Source organism: Pan troglodytes, chromosome 20, assembly GCF_028858775.2.
Source record: "Pan troglodytes isolate AG18354 chromosome 20, NHGRI_mPanTro3-v2.0_pri, whole genome shotgun sequence".
Taxonomy (NCBI): Eukaryota; Metazoa; Chordata; class Mammalia; order Primates; family Hominidae; genus Pan; species Pan troglodytes.
The window spans coordinates 20,479,280-20,498,696 of NC_072418.2; the positions used below are offsets into that span (position 1 = coordinate 20,479,280).

The following is a 19,417-nucleotide window of genomic DNA, read 5'->3' on the forward strand; positions in this document are numbered from 1 at the left end:
CACTGCAACCTCCGCCTCCCGGGTTCAAGCAATTATCCTGCCTCAGCCTCCTGAGTAGCTGGGATTATAGGCATGTGCCACCACACCTGGCTAATTTTGTATTTTTAGTAGAGACAGGGTTTCACCATGTCGGCCAGGTTGGTCTCAAATTCCTGACCTCATGTGATCCACCTGTTGCGGCCTCCCAAAGTGCTGGGATTATAGGCATGAGCCACCGCACCCATTCAGTTTTAAAACACAAATTAAATTCCATCCCATCTCTGCTCCAAAAACTCCCATGGCTCCCTATGGATCTTATTTATTTATTTATTTGAGATAAAGTTTCGCTCTTGTTGCTCAGGCTGGAATGCAGTGGTGCGATCTTGGCTCACTGCAATCTCTGCCTCCTGGGTTCAAGCGATTCTCCTGCCTCAGCCTCCCAAGTAGCTGGGATTATATGCACACACCACCACACCTGGCTAAGTCTGTATTTTTAGTAGAGACGGGGTTTCACCATGTTGGTCAGGCTGGTCTTGAACTCCTGACCTCATGTAATCCACCCACCTCGGCCTCCTAAAGGGCTGGGATTACAGGTGTGAGCCACCGCGCCCAGCCCCTATGGATTTTACAACACACTTCTCCTTTCGAGACCACCCTGACCAACATGGAGAAACCCCATCTTAACTAAAAAAAAAAAAAAAAAAAAAAATTACAGGTGGCGTGTGCCTGTAATCCCAGCTACTCGGGAGTCTAAGGCAGGAGAATTGCTTGAACCTGGGAGGCGGAAGTTGTGGTGAGCCGAGATTGCGCCATTGCACTCCAGCCTGGGCAACAAGAGCAAAACCATGTCTCAAAAAAAAAAAAAAAACAAAAAAACACCACCTCTCCCTGATGCCCTCCTTCGCTCATCTCCATCCCTCCCTCCCTCATTTGTTCCAGGCAGTCACACCTGCCTCCATCGCACTGGTGCTTAAAGGCACCCAGCTCATTACCTCCCCAAGGCCTTTGTCCCTTCCGTGTCCTCCACTGGAAATTTCTTCTCCTAGCTTTACTCATGGGTAGGCTCCTCCTCCTTCCAGCGTCGGCCCCGTAAGAGGCCCTCTTTGACCACCCCCACCCCACCATTTCCCTCTGTTCATCTCTTTCAAAGCACTTATCACTACCAGAATTTTGTTTTTTTTTTTGTTTTGTTTTGTTTTGTTTTGAGACAGGGTGTCACTCTGTTGTCCAGGCTGGAGTGCAGTGGTACAATAATGGCTCACTGCAGCCTTAACCTCCTGGGCTCCAGTGATCCTCCTGCCTCAGCCTCCCTAGTAGCTGAAACCACAGGTGCATGTCACCACACTGGCTATTGCTTGTATTGTTTGTAGAGACAAGGTCTCACTATGTTGCCCAGGCTGGTCTTGAACTCCTGGGCTCCAGTGATCCTTCTGCCTCAGCCTCCCAAAGTGTTGGGATTATAGGCATGAGCCATCGCGCCCAGCCTAGAATGTTCTTATCAGATTTTGCTAGTTACTGGGAGGACAGGGTCTTCAGCACCCAACAAGTCCTGGCACACAGTTGGCACTCAATAAATGTTTTTGGCCTGAGCAAATTAATTTATCAATGACCAACTGCATGTCAGACACTTCCACAAAGGTTATGATTATATGATTATAAACCATGAGAGGGTGGGATGTGGTGGCTCACGTCTGTAATCCCAGCACTTTGGGAGGCCGAGGCAGGAGGATCACTTGACCCCACGAGCTCAAGACCAGCCTAGGCAACACAGAGAGACCCCATCTCTTTAAAAATTTTTTTAAAATTAGCCAGGCACAGTGGCTTATGCCTGTAAATCTCAGCACTTTGGGAGGCCAAGGCAGGAGGATCGCTTGAGCCCAGGAGTTCAAGACCAGCCTGGGCAACATAGCGAGACCTTGTCTCTTAAAAAAATTATTTTTATTTTATTTGTTTGTTTGTTTATTTATTTATTTATTTATTTTGAGATGGAATCTTGCTCTGTCGCCCAGGCTGGAGTGCAGTGGCATGATCTTGGCTCACTGAAATCTTCCCCTCCCAGGTTCAAGCAATTCTCCTGCCTCAGCCTCCCAAGTAGCTGAGATCACAGGCACCCACACATGGGTAATTTTTGTATTTTTAGTAGAGACAGGGTGTCACCATGTTGGCCAGGCTAGTCTCGAACTCCTGACCTCCGGTGATCTGACCGCCTCAGCCTTCAAAAGTGCTGGGTTTACAGGTGTGAGCCACCACACCTGGCCAAAATTATTTTTAAATTAGCCAGGCATGGTGATGTACACCTATAGTCCCAGCACTTTGGGAGGCTGAGGCAGGAGAATCGCTTGAGCCCACGAGTTCAAGACCAGCCTGGGCAATATAGTGAGGCTCCCATCTCTAAAAAATTATTTTTAAATTAGCCAAGTGTGGTGGTGTACACCTGTAGCCCCTGCTACTAGAGACACTGAACTAGGGGAATCACTTGAGCTCAGGAGTTGGAGGCTGCAGTGAGCTATAATTGCGCCCCAGCCTGGGCAACAGAGTGAGCCCCCATCTATAAAAAAAAAAAGAAAAAAGAAAAAAAAAACCCATGAACGTCATAGAGCATCGACTGTGTGCTCGGCTTTGAGCTGAGCCCTCATAGGCACAGGTGTTCAGGAGTCTGATCTTCCCTCACCCTATAAGGCATTACTATTCTCATTTTGGAAAAGGGTAAACTGAGGCTCTGAAAGTGCTCTGACTTGCCACACAGTGAGAGAGTAGCCAAGTGGGGGCCAGGATCCTCATCGGCCTCACACTCTAGCCTTTCTTCTCAGTACAGAGACTCAGGCGCCAGCTGGCTTGCCCGAGACCCCGGCCCAATCTACAGACTGGGAAACTGAGGCTAGCCCTGCGGCGCTCACCTCAGCAGGGCAGGCAGGAGGCGCCGGCAGCCTCTGGCCCTCCTCCAGCAGTTCCAAGAGGCGGCAGAGGGCGGGGACATCCCGCTCACATCCCATCATCCGCAGGAACTCCTGGAGCCAATGAGGAGCGCATGTGGTGGGGGAGGAGCCTCCGTGGGTGGAGGGGGAGGGGCCACCCGTGGTGGGGGTAGGGGCCATCTGTGATGGAGTGGGGAGGGGCTGCCTGCACCGTGAAGGGGTCAGAAAGGTGAGGAAGGGTCCTCCCCACTGGGGCCTATGATGCTGGGACCAGGTGACCCCATGCTAAAGAGGGACGCAGGCGCAGACAGGTTGGAGATCGGCCACGAGGGGCGTGGAGGGAGAAGAAGGCTGGGGGCCCTGGGAAGCCGACTCACGGCCGAGGGGCTGCAGCTTTTGTCGCAGTAGGTGAAGAGCTCGTACAGGACGACCCCGAAGCTCCAGACGTCTGACTGGCGAGAGAAGATGTTGTCCGAGAGGGATTCGGGGGCATACCTGGAGAGGGGACAAGGTCTTGAGATGCGAGGGTGTAGAAAGGACAGGAAGAGGGGGGCAGCCTTGGAATGGGGAACTGCTCAGGGTAGGTGGGGACTGTGAGCAGGTCAGTCCCGTCTCCAGGGTCTTGGTTTCCCTGGCTGTGGGATAGGTGGATTCTCCAGCCCTGGGAGGTGCCTGGGAAGAGCTAAGGCTGTGGGGAGGAGGCGGGGGCAGCACGGAGGGGCGGAGATGGGGCGGGGCCAGAGCCGTGGGAGGGGGAGGGGCCAGAACTGGGCGGGGGGAAGGGCGGAACTAAGAGGGGGCCAGCCCTGAGGGGCGGAGCCAGCGTGTTGGAGGGGTGGGGTTCTGAAGCTTGGGCGGGGCGAGAGCTGAGAGAAGGGCGGGGCTAAGGCTGGGGGCCGCTGACAGCAGGGCAGCGGGAGACAGAGGAGCCAGTGCTGTTGAGGGGGCGGGGCTCTGGGGAGTGGGAGGGGCCAAAGCTGCAGCGGAGGAAGGGCGGGGCTAAGGCTGGGGAGCAAAGCAGCGGGAGGGGGCGGGGGCATGGCTGGGGGCGGAGCCAGAGCCGTGGGGAGTAGGGGCGGAGCCAGAGCCGTGGGGAGTAGGGGCGGAGCCTAGGCGCGGGTTCCCCACCAGAAAATGGGGCTCTGGCCCGGCTCGCGGACCACGTAGTAGTCTTTGTCAAGCGGCAGCAGCTTAGCTAGGCCGAAGTCAGCGATCTTGACGTGTGCCTCGCTCTCCACGAGGATGTTTCGGGCGGCCAGGTCGCGGTGCACGCAGCGGCGGGAGCCCAGGTACTCCATGCCCTGCGGGCGGGCGGTGTGAGCGTGCAGAGAGGATCCCAGGATAATCCGGCAGGTACCCCAAGCGTGACCTGGCACCCCAACCCAGACCCCAACTATAACCCTACCCCCGAGCCATCCTCCACTGAAGTTCTGATCCTGAGCCCTAAGCCAACACCACCACCCCCGAGACCTGGACCCCAAACCACTCCTCAGCCTTCACCGCGACCTCCAAGCAGACCCCTGCCCAGGCCGAGCCAGCTAAATCCCCACAAGTCCCGGGGCGCCCCCTCGCACCTTGCAGATCTGCGAGGAATAGAGAAGGAGGCGGCTGGCATCGAGGCGCGCGCGGTGCCGCTGCAGGAAGTCGCGCAAGCAGCCGCTGGGCAGGTACTCCATGACCAGCCGCAGGCTCTGGCGGCCTGGTGAAGGCAGGAGCTGTCACAGCCCGGCCCAGCCCTGCTCGCCCCCCCGTTCTTCCCCCCTTTCACAGTGGGACCTTGTGTCCCTCTCGACCTCAGTTTTGCTGACTGTAATATGGGAACCGCAACAATGACACATTGCTAATATCTCTTGAGTACTTTCTACAACATACATTGATGTGTTTATATATCACGGCCAGGTGCAGTGGCTCACGCCTGTAATCCCAGCACTTTGGAAGCCTCACTTGAGGTCAGGAGTTCAAGACCAGCCTGGCCAACATGGTGAAAACCCATCTCCACTAAAAACACAAAAATTAGCCAGGTGTGGTGGCACGCTCCTGTAATCCCAGCTACTCTGGAGGCTGAGGCAGGAGAATCACTTGAACTTGGAAGGCAGAGGTTGCAGTGAGCCTAGATTGAGCCACTGCCTCCAGCCTGGGTGACAGAGCGAGACTCTGTCTCAAAAAAACAAACAAACAACAACAACAACAAAGTAAATATCACAATGGCCCATTTTTCAGCTGGAGAAACCGAGGCTCAGAAAAGTTAAGGTTTGACAACTGGTAAGGGGTAGAGTCAGGATTCAAACCTGTAACCCATGTGAATCTGGATCAATAATCACGTTCCCAGCCTACTTAAAGTGGCCTGGCAGGAGGGTAAGAATGTGCACTTTGAAAAGCACCCATACGTCTTGGTTCACTCATCCGGGAGCTGGCTCACCCGGGCCATAGCTGACACCACGATACTTGACAATGAAATCACTGTGCAGTGCTTTGAGGATCTGAATCTCCCGCTGAAAGTCCCTCTGCTGGTCTGGCCCGCTGTGCTGCAGCTGTTTCACGGCCACCAGGGCACCTGTATTGTCGCCTAGCGGGTCATAGCGGCACAGCTCCACACTGCCAAAGTTGCCCTGGGGGATAGCGGGACTGATGTCCAGGCACCTGGATGCTGCCCTGCCCTCTCCAACCCACCCTGGCCCTGCCCACCTTACCTTGCCCAGCTGTGAGATGTACTTGAGGTGTCTCTCCTCGAAGATCGTGGGGTCTTGGCAGGCATAGAGCTGGGCACCATTCCACAGCCCATCACGAGGTGCCAGGGCACCAGGTGTGGGGTCTGAGAGGAGCTCATAGTCTGGGGTGGGGGCATGGGCAGTGGTAAGCAGCACCTCTCATCCTGGGCCCCACTCCTGAGTTGACTTGCTGTGCAACCTCCATCTGCATATTGACCCTCTCTGTGCATTATGGCAGGGCCATTGCAAGCCAAAGGGTACCTTGTGGAGACTGGAAAAAGGTGTCTCCCACTCCGTCCCAGCCAAAGGAAGCCTCCTTGTGCAGTGCACACCCTGTGCAACTCCACATGGCTACAAAGATGGAGGACATAATGAGAACTCATTTCCCCAGTTCCACTGCTATGAAATGTGGCCACATGACTGAGCTCAGGCTGATGGACAAGATATGCTGGGTGCCCCTCCAGTCCTGACCCATGGAAACCTAATACAGGGCCCTCCACACTCTCTCTTTTATCTGCAGAGGATCCAACGGGGACCCAACGCCTGAGGTGAGTGCAGCCACTAAGTGAGAGGTTCCTGTGGGCCTGGACACCCTCATTGAATGAAGACTATATATCACACTGGGCATGGTTGTGTGTGCCTGTAATCCCAGCTATTTGGGAGACTAAGGCAGGAGGATTGCTTGAGCCAGTAATTCAAGACCAGCCTGGGGAACATAGCAAAACCCCATCACAGAAAAAAAAAAAAAAAAAAAATCCAGCCTGGTGTGGTGGCTCATGCCTGTAATCCCAGCACTGGGAGGCTGAGGTGGACGGATCTCTTTGAGACCGGGAGTTCAAGACTAGCCCGGCTAACATGGCAAAACCCTGTCTTTACTAAAAAATACAAAAATTTAGCCGTGTTTGGTGGCACACCCTTGTAATCCTAGCTACTTGGGAGTCTGAGGCGGGAGAATTGCTTGAACCAGGGAGGCAGAGGTTGCAGTGAGCCACGATCACGCCACTGCACTCCAGCCTAGGTGACAGAGGGAGATAGTGTCTCAAAAATATAAAATAAAATAAAATAAAAATGCATACAGGCATGCATCACCATGCCTGGCTAATTTTTTGTTTGTTTGCTTGTAGAGATGGAGTTTTGCCATGTTGCCCAGGCTGGTCTTGAACTCCTGGGCTCAAGCGATCCACCTACCTATAGCTGGAACTATAGGCATGAGCCACTGCGCCCAGCCAAACATTTTTTTAAAAGAATGAAATAGACCAGACATGGTGGCTCACACCCGTAATCCCAGCACTTTAGGAGGTAGAGGCGGGCAGATCACCTGAGGTCAGGAGTTCGAGACCAGCCTAGCCAATATGGTGAAACCCCATATCTGCCAAAAATACAAAAATTAGCTGGGCATGGTGGCACACACTGTAATCCCAGCTACTCAGGAGGCTGAGGCAGGAGAATCGCTTGAACTAGAGGTTCAAGGAGGTAGAGGTTGCAGTGAGCCGAAATTGTGCCACTGCACTCCAGCCTAGGCAACAGAGCAAGACTCTGTCTCAAAAATAAATAAATAAATAAAATATCATCATGTTGAACCTTGAACTGAGGGGACTGTTCGTTACAGTAGCTGTTGAAGCTCACACTGACTGTCACAGTCACCAACCCCTCCAACCTCACCAGACACACAGGGCGTGGCCTGCTGCAAACCACGCTCCTTCCACTGGGCCCAATATGACATCACAGCCCTCCCCACCCAACCCGTCCCAGCGGGCACCTGAAGAGATGAGGCTATTGAGGTCACGAATGACGGCTCGGAAGGAGGGCCTCTGGACCGGCTCATAGGCCATGCACTGTTGAATCAGCAGGGCCAGCTCTGTCCACTTGGGGGCCGGCAGCTGCTGCCGGTCCTCATAAAATTGGAGTTTCTGAGGGTGAGAGGAGCAGTCAGTAATCCCCAACCCAACAGACCCACCCCAATCTCCCTAGACTGGATGTCAGTCTGCCCTTCTGTCAAAGTGGGGGTTCGGAGACCGATGCCAGGTGAGGGGCTCTGACCTTAGCAGGATCCAGGGCGCTGATGGGCATGGTGACGCCACTAAACACTTCCCAGACCGTGGCGCCGAAGCCCCACTTGTCAGCTTCCAAGCTAAGTGTCTGGGCCTCCCGGAGACACTCGGGGGCCACCCAGGGGATCCTGTCGGTGAGCACTGAGGGAATGAAAGTGGGATCAGGGATCCACTTCCTTGCCCTGCTCAGCCCCTCCCTCCTCCACCTCCAGGAACTTACTCTCCAGGCTTAACACAGCAGGGCTGACCCCAGGGTCACTCAGCTTGATGAAGGGCGGGCTCCCATCAGCCCCCTCCCGAGCCAGGAGCACCTTCCGGGCAGAGACATTGCCATGGGGGAGGCCTTTGTCCTCCTAAGGGGGCCAGGCACAGGAAAATGCCCGGGAGGGTTTGATGAATGAAAAGTCTGTTTGGCAAACTCCTATACATCCTTCAAAACCACTTGGTACTGCTCAGACATGCTCCAGCATCGTCCCTGACTCCTGACATCCTGTCTTGCCCCTCTAGTTCACCCCCTACACTGACCTGGCTATGTCCCTCCCCTTCTCAAACACCACCCCATCCTGTGACTCCCCAGTGCCTTTGACACAAAGTGAAAGTGCCTCAGCCTGGCATTCAAGGCCCTTGCTCAAGCTTCCAATGAACTTCCCTTCCACACTTGCACCCTGGTCTCCTGCCAACAGAACTGCCTGATAGGCCCCAGGGGATGCAACACACTATCTAGCCTGCAGGCCTTTGCCTAGGCTGTTCCCTCAGCCTGACATTCCTTCCTTCCTTTCTTCTCTTGATGAACTTCTACTCAACTTTCAAGGCCCTATCTCCAATGTTCCTTCTTCTAGGAAGCCTTTCTTCCTGCCCAGCCTCGTCATTCACTACACGCCCTGACATCCAAGAATGACTTGTTCTCTTCTAGTGTTCTCACAACCTCAACCTAAAATGCCCTCCCCTCGAACCATTACCAAACTCCTATGCATACTACAGAGCCCACTCCCAATTCCTCTTCCACCCAGAGAAAGCCTTCCCTGGGAATGGAGGGTGGAGCAGGCAGAGGAGCACTCACCAGATAGTTGAGGGCGTAGGCCAGCTGTTTGACCACCTGCAGCTTCCAGCTGGCTGGCACCAGGTGGCCACGTTTTCGCAGATACATGTCTATGGCCCCCAGGTGTACAAATTCCTGCACCATGGTGCCTGGTTGGCAGCAGGGAGAGGCGGGGTTGGGAGACTGAACTGCACTTGTGTTGAGCAGGTTCTGCCAACACCCTGGCTCTCAGGGTCTCTCAAACTCTCATCTCTGTCTGTTCCCTCCCCTGCTGCCTCTGTTCATACAGTACTCACCTCTCCTCCCACCTGATCTCTGAATGATTTGCCTGGAATGCCTGGAAGGTGCTGAGCCCTGTCTATATCTGTATCTCACTTTTTTTTTTCTTTTTTCTTTGGAGACAGAGTCTTACTCTGTTGCCCAGGCTGGAGTGCAGTGGTGTGATCTCGGCTTACTGCAACCTCTGCCTCCCGGGTTCAAGCGATTCTCCTGTCTCAGCCTCCTAAGTAGCTGGAACTACAGGCGCATGCCACCACACCCGGCTGATTTTGTATTTTTAGTAGAGACGGGGTCTTGCCATGTTGGCCAGACTGGTCTTGAACTCCTGATCTCAGGTGATCCACTCGCCTCGGCTTTTCAATTACAGGCATGAGCCACCATGCCCAGCCTCTGTATCTCACTTCTAACCCTTTGCATGTTCTGTGTCCTCTGCCTAGAACACCCCTCTTCCTTTCCTAATCCACACTTGTCCTTATCTTTCCAGGTTAGAATGCATCTCTGTCTTCCCACAAGCATTGCCCAACCCCCAGGCTGGCCCAGCAGCCTCTCTGACCATCCACAGTGCTCCGTGCTGCCCTCCTCACACCTCATCACACCCTGCCTGTCACATTCTAGGCTCTGTCCCCAGCTCCTGGCCCATCCTGGACTCCCAACCAATGAAACCAAGGCTCAGAAAGGTTATGTGACCCGTACAAAGCTGCAGAGATTAGAAAGCCAGGTTTGTCTGACTTCAGGTCATTCTGGGGCTGGATATGGGTGGGAACCTGGAGCCGCTTTCCAAGGAGTGATGATGGAGAGACATAAATAAAGGGTAATGAACACGGCTCCCATCCAGGGTGGCCCAGTGTGTTGCTGGTGCTGTCATATAGCGGCTCAGAACAGAGGTGGGAAGAACAGCCTGGACTTGGGTGAGGCAGGGGTGGGGTGGATGGGTGGGGGGCTCTCACTGTCTCCAGCCATGCACACGCCGTGGAGCAGCACGAGATGCCGGTACGACACTTGGCTCATCAAGCTCGCTGCTTCCAGGAATGACTGGGGAAGGTGGGAAGGGAGAGAAGATGCGTGGGTTTCTTCCACTCCAATAATCCCAAATTTTGTGCTCACAGACCTGCCTTAGGGGAACACCTGGCCACAGGTCACCTTTGGCCCTGGAGTCTGCCATTAGTGCACACAGCACTACCATGATTTTCTGATACGGGACAGAAGTTCCCACTATCATCTATGGTTTTTTTTTTTTTTGAGACAGAGTCTCCCTCTGTCACCCAGGCTGGAGTGCAGTGGCACGATCTTGGCTCACTGCAACCTCCACTTCCCAGGTTCAAGCGATTCTCCTGCCTCAGCCTCCCGAGTAGCTGGGATTACAGGCATGCACCACCATGCCCGGCTAATTTTGTATTTTTAGTAGAGATGGGGTTTCTCCATGTTGGTCAGGCTGGTCTCGAACTCCCAACCTCAGATGATCTGCCTGCCTCAGCCTCCCAAAGTGCTGGGATTACAGGCGTGAGCCACCGCGCCCGGCCTAAAATTTTTTTGTCAAGACGAGGTCTCGCTATGTTGCCTAGGCTGTTCTTGAACTCCTGGCTTCAAACCATCCTCCTGCCTCAGCCTCCCAAAGTGCTGGGATTACAGGCATGAGCCACCACGCCCGGGTCCCCGTGTGTTTTTAAATTTCTCTGCATCCACGACCCCCTCTCCAGCCAGCCCCAACTCCAAAAGTCTGGTCCCCATCGCTCTCACCTCCATGCAGTTCTTGTGCTTGGCATCCATCACCTTCAGCAGCACCTCTGTCTTTCGGGCCTCCCCATCCACCACCTCATGGCGACAGCCCCGGTAAATCTTGGTGAAGGACCCATGGCCCAGGTTCTCATGCTGAATGGTGAGGGGACAGCAGAAGAGGCCAGTGAGGGGGTTCCTGCAGGATCCCAGCCCAAGCGAGACACAGCTGCTGGCCCCATTTTACAGATGGGAAAACCGAGGCAAGGTAAAATTATAGCATATGCCTGAGGCCACACATCTGAGTCTCTGGACCCCAGACTGAGGTATCGCCTCATTTCCCAGGGCCTCTTACCCACTCCAGGCTGTCAGCAGGGATCTTGTGAAATGTCATCTGACTCAGCTGGTATTGGGATTGGGGCTGAACCAAGGATGATGTGGGTGGGCTGTGACCTCTCTGGACCACGATCAGGTTGGACTTTTCTATGGGGAGAGGATGAGGGAGAAAAACCAGAAATCAGAGGTGAAAAGTCCCCAAGAGTTAGCTAACTCATGCCGTAGTTTGAGGTACCCTCTAGAAGCCGACCCTGAGATGAAGACTTCAGGGCACATGGCTTTTTGTTGTTGTTTTTGTTTTGTTGTTGCTGCTGCTGTTGAGACGGAGTCTCACTCTGTCATCCAGGCTGGGTGGGCAGTGGTGCGATCTCAGCTTACTGCAACCTCCACCTCCCAGGTTCAAGCGATTCTCCTGCCTCGGCCTCCCGAATAGCTGGGACTACAGGTGTGTGCCACCGTGCCCGGCTAATTTTTTTTTTTTTTTTTTTTTTTGAGACAGAGTCTCGCTCTGTCACCCAGGCTGGAGTGCAGTGGTGCGATCTCGGCTCACTGCAACTTCTGCCTCCTGGGTTCAAGTAATTCTCCTGCCTCAGCCTCCCAAGTAGCTGGGACTACAGGAGTGTGCCAGCACACCCGGCTAATTTTTGTATTTTTAGTAGAGATGGAGTTTCACCATGTTGGCCACGCTGGTCTCAAACTCCTGACCTCAAGTGATCCATCTGCCTCAGCCTCCCGAAGTGCTGGTATTACAGACGTGAGCCACTGTGCCTGGCTGGCACATGGTTTATTTGAAAGGAGATCCAGAAAGCCCCCATAGGGATTTGGGATGAGCGACAAGGAAGGAAGGAGCCCTGCAGGGGGCTTTAATGAGCAAGTGGCACTGTGGACAACCAGGGATCGGTTCTACCAGGGATTCTGGGAGACTCAGAAGAACTCACATCTCAGAATTGTCCCATCAGAGGGGTTTGTCCAGGAGTGAAATTCACCCAGAGGAAGAGCTGAGAGCTGGAGAGAGACTAGGTGCAGATGACATGGCTCACATCTAGCTGTGCCTAGATCAAGCCAGACCTAAAGGTTATATATCTCTAACTTCCTGAGCCAACAAATCACCTTTTCTTCCCTAACCCACCTTGACCTGCAGTTTCTGCCACTTGCCACCCACACAGGAGCTGTCACAGACATAGAAAGCCAGGGTCCCAGATCAGCCACTCATTTCAGGGGAGGAAGGGGCTCACCTTTGGGTCTGGGGATACAGCAGGAAGTGAGGGTCACTGCCACCCCATCTACGTGCAGCCCCCCATCCCAGCAGGTTGCCAGGAGCTCTCGAAGACTGCTGTGGGGTCGGCTGAGGCCAACCAGAAGGAAGGTTCCTGTGGGGCTGCGCCGGATGAGGCAGCCCTTATAATCAGGACCAAGGGGGGTCTGCAAAGAAGAGTGGCCCCTGAGTGGGACTGAGCGACACTCTCCCTCTCAGTCCTTCTTCCTTTTTTTTCTCTCTTTTTCTTTTTTTTTGGAGACGGAGTCTGGCTCTGTCACCCAGGCTGGAGTACAATGGCGTGACCTTGGCTCACTGCAACCTCCGCCTCCCAGGTTCAAGCGATTCTCCTGCCTCAGCCTCCCAAGTAGCTGGGACTACAGGTGCCCACTACCACGCCCAGCTAAGTTTTATATTTTTAGTAGAGACAGGGTTTCACCATTTTGGCCAGGATGGTTTCGATCTCTTGATCTCGTGATCTGCCTACCTCGGCCTCCCAAAGTGCTGGGATTACAGGCGTGAGCCACCGTGCCCGGCCTTTTTTTTTTTTTGAGACAGAGTCTCGCTCTGTTGCCCCAAGCTGGAGTGCAATAGCGTGAACTCTGTTCACTGCAATCTCCATCTCCCAGGTTCAAGTGATTCTCCTGCCTCAGCCTCCCGAGTAGCTGGGATTACAGGCTTGCGCCACCATGCCCAGCTAATTTTTGTATTTTTAGTAGAGACGGGGTTTCACTATGTTGGCCAGGCTGGTCTCGAACTCCTGACCTCAAGTGATCTGCCTGCCTTGGCCTCCCGAAGGCTGGGATTACAGGCGTGAGCCACCGTGCCCAGCCTCAGTCCTTCCTCCTAAAGCACCATGAACTCATTCCAGTCTTTAGACCTTTGAATATGCTGTTCTGTTCACCGGGGGAGTCTTTTCCCTCCTATTCTTCAGGAACCAAATGCTGACTGATCTTTTAAATCTCAACTCAAACGTCACCTCCTCCAGGCAGCCCTCCACTACCCACCCTAGCAGTAGACCGACCTGGACACAGACAGTGAGGAGGAAGCTGTCAAAGTCCTGGGGGCTGCGGCGGAGAACATAGGAGCCAGGATGTGAGCCCCCAGTCTTGAGCTTGTTGATGGCAAAGTCCAGACTGTGGGGGAAGGTGAGAGGGAATGGGGAGGAGTCAGAGACAGAAGAAGACAGAGAGACCTGGGCTCAAATTCAGGTACCTCTGTAGCCCTGGGATCCTTGCCAGGTGACACCCTCCCCCCATTTATAAAATCAGCCATGGGCCAGGCGCCGTGGCTCACGCCTGTAATCCCAGCACTTTGGGAGGCCGAGGCAGGTGGATCACAAGGTCAGGAGATCAACACCATCCTGGCTAACACCGTGAAACCCCGTCGCTACTGAAAATACAAAAAATTAGCCGGGCGCGGTGGCGAGCACCTGTAGTCCCAGCTACTCGGGAGGCTGAGGCAGGAGAATGGTGTGACCCTGGGAAGCAGAGGTTGCATTGAGCCGAGATCGTGCCACTGCACTCCAGCCTGGGCGACAGAGCCAGACTCCGTCTCAAAAAAAAAAAGAAAAAGAAAATCAGCCGTAAGTCTTGGCCTCTTCTGGGAGATTGTTTGTTTGTTTGTTTGTTTTAATAGAGACAGGGTCTTGCTTGGTTGCCCAGGCTGGAGTGCAATCTCAGCTCACTGCAGCCTCCAACTCCTGGGCTCAAGTGATCCTTCTGCCTCAGCCTCCGGAGTCGCTGGGACTACAGGCCAACCACCACACCCAGCTATTTTTTTTTCTTTTTTTGTAGAGATGGGGTCTCTCCTGTTGCCTAGACTTGTCTCCAACTCCTGAGTTCAAACAATCCTCCCGCCTTGGCCCCTCAAAGCGCTGCGATTGCAGGTGTGCCCCACTATGCCTGGCCCTTCCTGGGAGATTAAACAAGAGGCTGTAGGTGAAGGTGGGCGACTTGTCCATCTCCAGGAAATGGCCCTGGGGTCAGAGAGAGAGAGAGTAGTGGTCGCCCTGTGAAGCAGAAGGAATACTTCAGCTTCACTGAGCGCTGACTGTGCGGCAGGTGTGGTTTGAAAACTTGACCCCTGTCCAGGGCTCCTGGAAGGTGAGGACACTGAGGCATAGAGAAGGGGAGGGGCCCTGAGTGGCCACAGAGGCCGGGAATGGGGGACAGGTCCTTACGTGATGGGGCCGTGGCACTGCTCGGCCACTTCCTCCAGCAGCCTCGGCGGTGCCACCTCCTTGCAGAAGAAGTGCTGGGAGTCCGTGGTCAGCCGGAAGTAGCCGTCCACGAGCGCCACGAACGACAGAGCCTCGGGCAGCCCTGGGAACTCGGCCTCCTGCGAGGGACAAGCGTCAGAGCCCAGTGAAACCCGAGGGTGCCGGTCCCGCCCTCGGGGTAAGGCTGGAGGGGAGGGGAATCCTGCACCCACTAAAATCTGGTTGTCTGTCCTGGTAACAGTGACCAGGCGGTGCTCTCCGGCCGGGCCAACGCGCGGGGCCTGCTTGATGCTAATGTCTACGATTTCTGGAAAGTCGCAGAAGGGCTGGAGGACCTGGGAAGGAGGGGGAGTACCGAAGTGGGGGCCCTGGGGGACCCCGCCAAACCACGCCCATGAACCCACCCCCAAGCCACATCATCCACTCCCTATCCCTTTCCCACTCAACCCTTCCAAGCCGCGCCCCCTCCTATCAACTCCAACCTCTCAACACCTCCCCTACCCATCCCCAAACATCTCCCACCCCCTCTGCCAATCCCCGCCTCCTTCTCTCTGCCGGACCCCGCCCCTTGATCCCTGCCCCGCTTCGCAGCCTCCCAGCTCTCGGAGCCTCACTCTGCCTCTTAGTCTTGCCTCGTTCCAGCGCCCACCCACCCACTCCTCAACCCCTCCCATTTTCATTCCCGGGTCGCTCAGCCCAACCCTTCACTCAGTTTGCCCCTCCCACTCCCGCAGTCTCCTCCCTCACTAAGCCCCGCCCCTCATTAAGCCTCCCCACTTCCCCAAGTCTTTCGTTTTGGCTCCGCCCCACATCCCCTACCACTCTCCGGCCCCTCCCCGAGCCCCGCCCCACGGCCCCGCCCAGCGGGGGAGTCCGCCCTCACCTCCTGTTCTCCCTGGGTCCAGGCGATGCCGCCGTCACCAGCCACGCGGAGCAGCCCCAGCCCGTCGTGGCCACCAAGGGCCCCAGGGAGGCCCACGTGGAAGGTCTCGGCGGCCCCGGCTGGATCCAGCCGCTCCAGGTCCATGATGTACTTGGCCATGAGCGAGTGCCGGTCTGCCTGGCAGGCGGCCACGCGGCGCAGGGCTCTGCGCACCGTCCTCCGAATACGCCTCCGCGTCACGAAGCTCAGGCCCTGGATCAGGTCGCGCAGGCTTGGGGGTAGGCAGGCCTTGTAGCTGCAGGGGTTGGAGGGGAGGGAGCCGGCCCTCAGCGTCGGGAGGGGTCCCCGCGGGGACACACACAAACCCAGGCTTTAGCCCAGGGGCTGGGGTGCGGCCCTAGTTGGGGCACCAGGCACACACAGACTCTCATTCAGGGTCAGGTATGAGGACCGGACCTCAGAGTAGGGGAGGGCCATTGGCGCCCACAGGTCGGACAGGGACCCCACAGGCCTTTTAGCTGGGGGAGGTCAGGTGTCTGTCCAGCTGGAGCCTGGGGGTGGAGAGGGCTGGGTTCGTGGGAGGCCCTGGGTCATAGGAACACCCTGAAAGCTTGCAGGAGAACTCCATGGTGGGAGCCCGGCAAAGCCCCGATGGAGCCCACGTTGCTCACTCCCAAGCAGAGGCCGTCCCCACAGCCTGGTGGCTCTCACCTGACAGTCTTCAGCAGCTCTCCCGGCCGCTGGGCCTGCTCTCGCGCCATCCGGGCCAGGTCCAACACGGCCAGGCTGAGACACTCACCCTGCTCCTTGAGACTGAGGCCCATGGGGAGGCGCCCACTCACCAGGTCACTGCGGTGCTGGGGGGCCGCCACAGGGGGCATCAGCTGAGGCCACCCAACTTCAAGCCCTGTTGTTAACCTGCAGACCCCCCCAATCCTGGGCTGACCCCCACCCCTGGACTGCCACAGGGAGGGTCAGACGAGGCCCCACCTGATTGCATGCCAGCCCTGATGTTGCCCCTTGGGCCCCCAACCCCCTGGGTCAAACCCCAGGCAGAACCCCACCTGGGCAAAGAGGTGCTCCAGGACTGGCAGGTCAAGGATAGCACTGGCCAAATCCTTGCGTAGCCCGAAGCGGTGGCACTTCTCCAGCCCAAACCAATTGGGGAAGTAAAAGCTGTGAGGAGAGGAGAGAACCCTGGGATGAAAGTGCAACCCAGCCTCAGTAGGAGTGACATTATGGTGGGGGCGAGGGACAGATTCTGCGGAGGCCTCACAGAGCCCAGCTTGTACCTTTAACTTGCTGTGTGACCTTGGGCAAGTGACCCACCCTCTCTGGTCTGTTTCCTCATCTGAGAAATGGGTAGTGATCATACCTCCCTGGGGCAGGGGTGTGGGCACCTCGAAATGCAAGGAGATGATAAAATTGTACAGTCCCTGGGGGCTGGGGGGCACTTCCTACCGAATCCTGTAGAGCAGGACTTGGGTGCTGGCATCCTCCACGGAGAAGATGTGGCTCGGGGGGAACCAGCAGGACAGGTCCTCCGTGGCCAGAGCAAAGAGGGAGTGGTACACAGGCAGGATGCCTACAGGGGATGGTCCCATCAGCTCCCTCCTGAGTCACCCCATCTGTGCCCTTCAGGAGTGCCAGCATCATACCCAACCGTCCAGATCCTTCCATACCTCAAGGTATGACCAGCTGTTCCCTTCATGTGCCGTCACACCTCTCCGTCTGCACAGGCCATTCCCTCTGCCTCAGAAGCCAACCCTGCACACCCTTCTCCATTACCAAACTCCTGCTCATCCCCCAAAGCCCCAGCTCCAATGCTGACTTCTGCAGGCAACTATTCCAGCTTCCAATCTTGGCCCCACACAGCCCTATCCTTCCCTCTGGCCCGATCCACTAGGGATGCACTCACCGCTGGCCTTGGCAGCCTGCACGCACAGGTCCTCAGCCAAGTGGTCCCCAAAGGAGAAAGATAGGCGCTGGGGGGGCCCGGGGCCCCGAGCGGGCAGCAGCACATGCAGGGCACCAGCCTCCGTGGACAAGAGGCTGCATGAACGCTGAGGGATCAGGGGCGTCTCTTCACTTGGAGGTGCCATGAGTGCAACTTGCCTGGGGCACAGAGAGAAAAAGCCCCTCAGTCCTGGTCAGAGGGGATTGGACTTCTGAGCAGGGAGGGCATGGAAAGGAGTGCTGGAGGCCAGGTGCGGTGGCTTATGCCTGTAATCACAGCATTTTGGGAGGCCGAGGCGGGAGGATCACTTGAGGTCAGCAGTTTGAGACCTGCCTGGCCAACATGGCGAAACCCTGCCTCTAAAAAGTGCAAAACTTAGCCGGGTGTGGTGGTGCGTTCCTGTAATCCCAGCAACTCGGGAGGCTGAGGCAGGACAATCACTTGAACCTGGGAGGCAGAGGTTGCAGTGAGCCAAGATTGCACCACTGCACTCCAGCCTGGACAACAGAGTCAGACTCTGTCTCAAAAAAAAAAAAAAGAAAGAAAGAAGGAAAGCCTCCCTGGGATGGGCCCAGGAGGAAACTGGCCCCCTGCTTCCAGCCCCCAACAACACCTCCCACCCGCTCGCTCACTTGCCCTGAGAAACCTCAGCACTCAGGGCCCTCAGCTGGGTGGGGCAAGGGGTGGGGCTTCGAGTCCCCTGAGAAAAATTGGGGAGAAAAAGGAGGTCACTCAAATTGACCTGAATGAAGAAGATCTGAAGAAAATGTTGGGAAAAACAAACAAAAACCTAAGTTCCAGCAGGGCGCAGTGGCTCATGTCTGTAATCCCATCATTTCCGGAGGCCAAGAAGGAAGGATAGCTTGAGACCAGGAGTTTGTTTTATGTTTTTTGCTTTTTTGAGACAGAGTCTCGCGCTGTCACCCAGGCTGGAGTGCAGTGGCGCAATCTCAGCTCACTGCAACCTCCGCCTCCCAAGTTCAAGAGATTCTCGTGCCTCAGCCACCCCAGTAGCTGGGATTACAGGTGGGCACCACCACGCCCAGCTAATTTTCTTGTATTTTTAGTAGAGATGGGGTTTCACTGATCTCAAACTCCTGGCCTCAAGTGATCAGCCTGCCTCAGCCTCCCAAAATGCTGGATTACGTGTGTGAGCCACCGTGCCTGGCCGAGACCAGGAGTTTGAAACCAGACTGGGCAATATAGTGAGACCCCCTCTCAAAAAGAAAAAAAAGCCTTGTAATCCCAGCACTTTGACAGGCCGAGGCAGGTGGATCACTTGAGGCTAGGATTTTGAGACCTCATCTCTAAAAAATTAGCAGGGCATGGTGGCACACCCCCATAGTCCTAGCTACTTGGGAGGCTGAGGCAGGAGGATGCCTTCAGCTCTGCAAGTTGAGGCTGCATTGGGCTATGATCACACCACTGCACTCCAGCCTGGGCGACACAGCAAGACCTTATCTCTAGAAAAAAACACAATACAAAAACTATGATCCAAAATAATGCCCTGTGGCTGGGGTGGGGCGGCATTAATGAGGGTTTTTTTGTTTTTGTTTTGAGACAGAGTCTAGCTCTGTCGCCCAGGCTGGAGTGCAGTGGCACAATCTCGGCTTACTCTGCATCCTGGGTTCAAGTGATTCTCCTGCCTCAGCCTCCCAAGTAGCTGGGATTACAGGGGCACGCCACCATGCCCGGCTAATTTTTGTATTTTTGGTAGAGACGGGGTTTCACCATGTTGGCGAGGCTGGTCTGGAACTCCTGACCTCGAGTGATCCTCCTGCCTCGGACTCCCAAAGTGCTGGGATTACCGGCGTGAGAAACTGCACCCGGCCTAATGAGGTTTAAGACAATCAGAGGACTAGGACCCCTAGGACTCAGCTTTCGCAGCTGTGAAATGGGCTGACTCCCCAGCATCCTCATTGAGGTGGTTTGCTGAGCGCAATCCAGGCCTAAAGTGTCAACTCAATTAATGTGCATTAATTTTTATATTTCTTGATGATGTGCCGGTAAGCGATCAACAAACGCCTGTTAAACCAAACAGGAAGGGCAATTGGCACAGCGGTGTGGTGGTTACTGTGGGA

At 55.5% G+C, this 19,417-nt stretch overlaps 1 protein-coding gene across 11 annotated transcripts in view; it reads right to left on the minus strand.

Annotated features, from left to right (window-relative positions):
* JAK3 (Janus kinase 3) overlaps window positions 1-19,417 on the minus strand; it is a 31,157-nt gene that overhangs the window by 10,022 nt on the left and 1,718 nt on the right. For 3 of the 11 annotated variants that reach the window (XM_009434991.5, XM_063800398.1, XM_512502.9), the window contains exons 2-23: window positions 17,298-17,494; window positions 16,841-16,964; window positions 16,444-16,555; window positions 16,091-16,236; window positions 15,380-15,674; window positions 14,709-14,831; window positions 14,458-14,615; window positions 13,300-13,411; window positions 12,256-12,442; window positions 11,040-11,167; window positions 10,709-10,840; window positions 9,919-10,003; window positions 8,714-8,841; window positions 7,874-8,006; window positions 7,643-7,794; window positions 7,362-7,512; window positions 5,585-5,724; window positions 5,314-5,503; window positions 4,469-4,593; window positions 4,023-4,195; window positions 3,272-3,389; window positions 2,877-2,987 (exon numbers count right to left, since the gene is read on the minus strand). In XM_009434991.5, the coding sequence (XP_009433266.1) occupies window positions 2,877-2,987; window positions 3,272-3,389; window positions 4,023-4,195; window positions 4,469-4,593; window positions 5,314-5,503; window positions 5,585-5,724; window positions 7,362-7,512; window positions 7,643-7,794; window positions 7,874-8,006; window positions 8,714-8,841; window positions 9,919-10,003; window positions 10,709-10,840; window positions 11,040-11,167; window positions 12,256-12,442; window positions 13,300-13,411; window positions 14,458-14,615; window positions 14,709-14,831; window positions 15,380-15,674; window positions 16,091-16,236; window positions 16,444-16,555; window positions 16,841-16,964; window positions 17,298-17,494 (3,220 nt within the window). Of the gene's footprint in view, window positions 1-2,876; window positions 2,988-3,271; window positions 3,390-4,022; window positions 4,196-4,468; window positions 4,594-5,313; window positions 5,504-5,584; window positions 5,725-7,361; window positions 7,513-7,642; window positions 7,795-7,873; window positions 8,007-8,713; window positions 8,842-9,918; window positions 10,004-10,708; window positions 10,841-11,039; window positions 11,168-11,958; window positions 12,072-12,255; window positions 12,443-13,299; window positions 13,412-14,457; window positions 14,616-14,708; window positions 14,832-15,379; window positions 15,675-16,090; window positions 16,237-16,443; window positions 16,556-16,840; window positions 16,965-17,297; window positions 17,526-19,417 lie in introns of those variants that run through there. The other 8 variants (XM_016934181.4, XM_063800394.1, XM_016934183.4 and 5 more) reach the window with 5 other exon arrangements.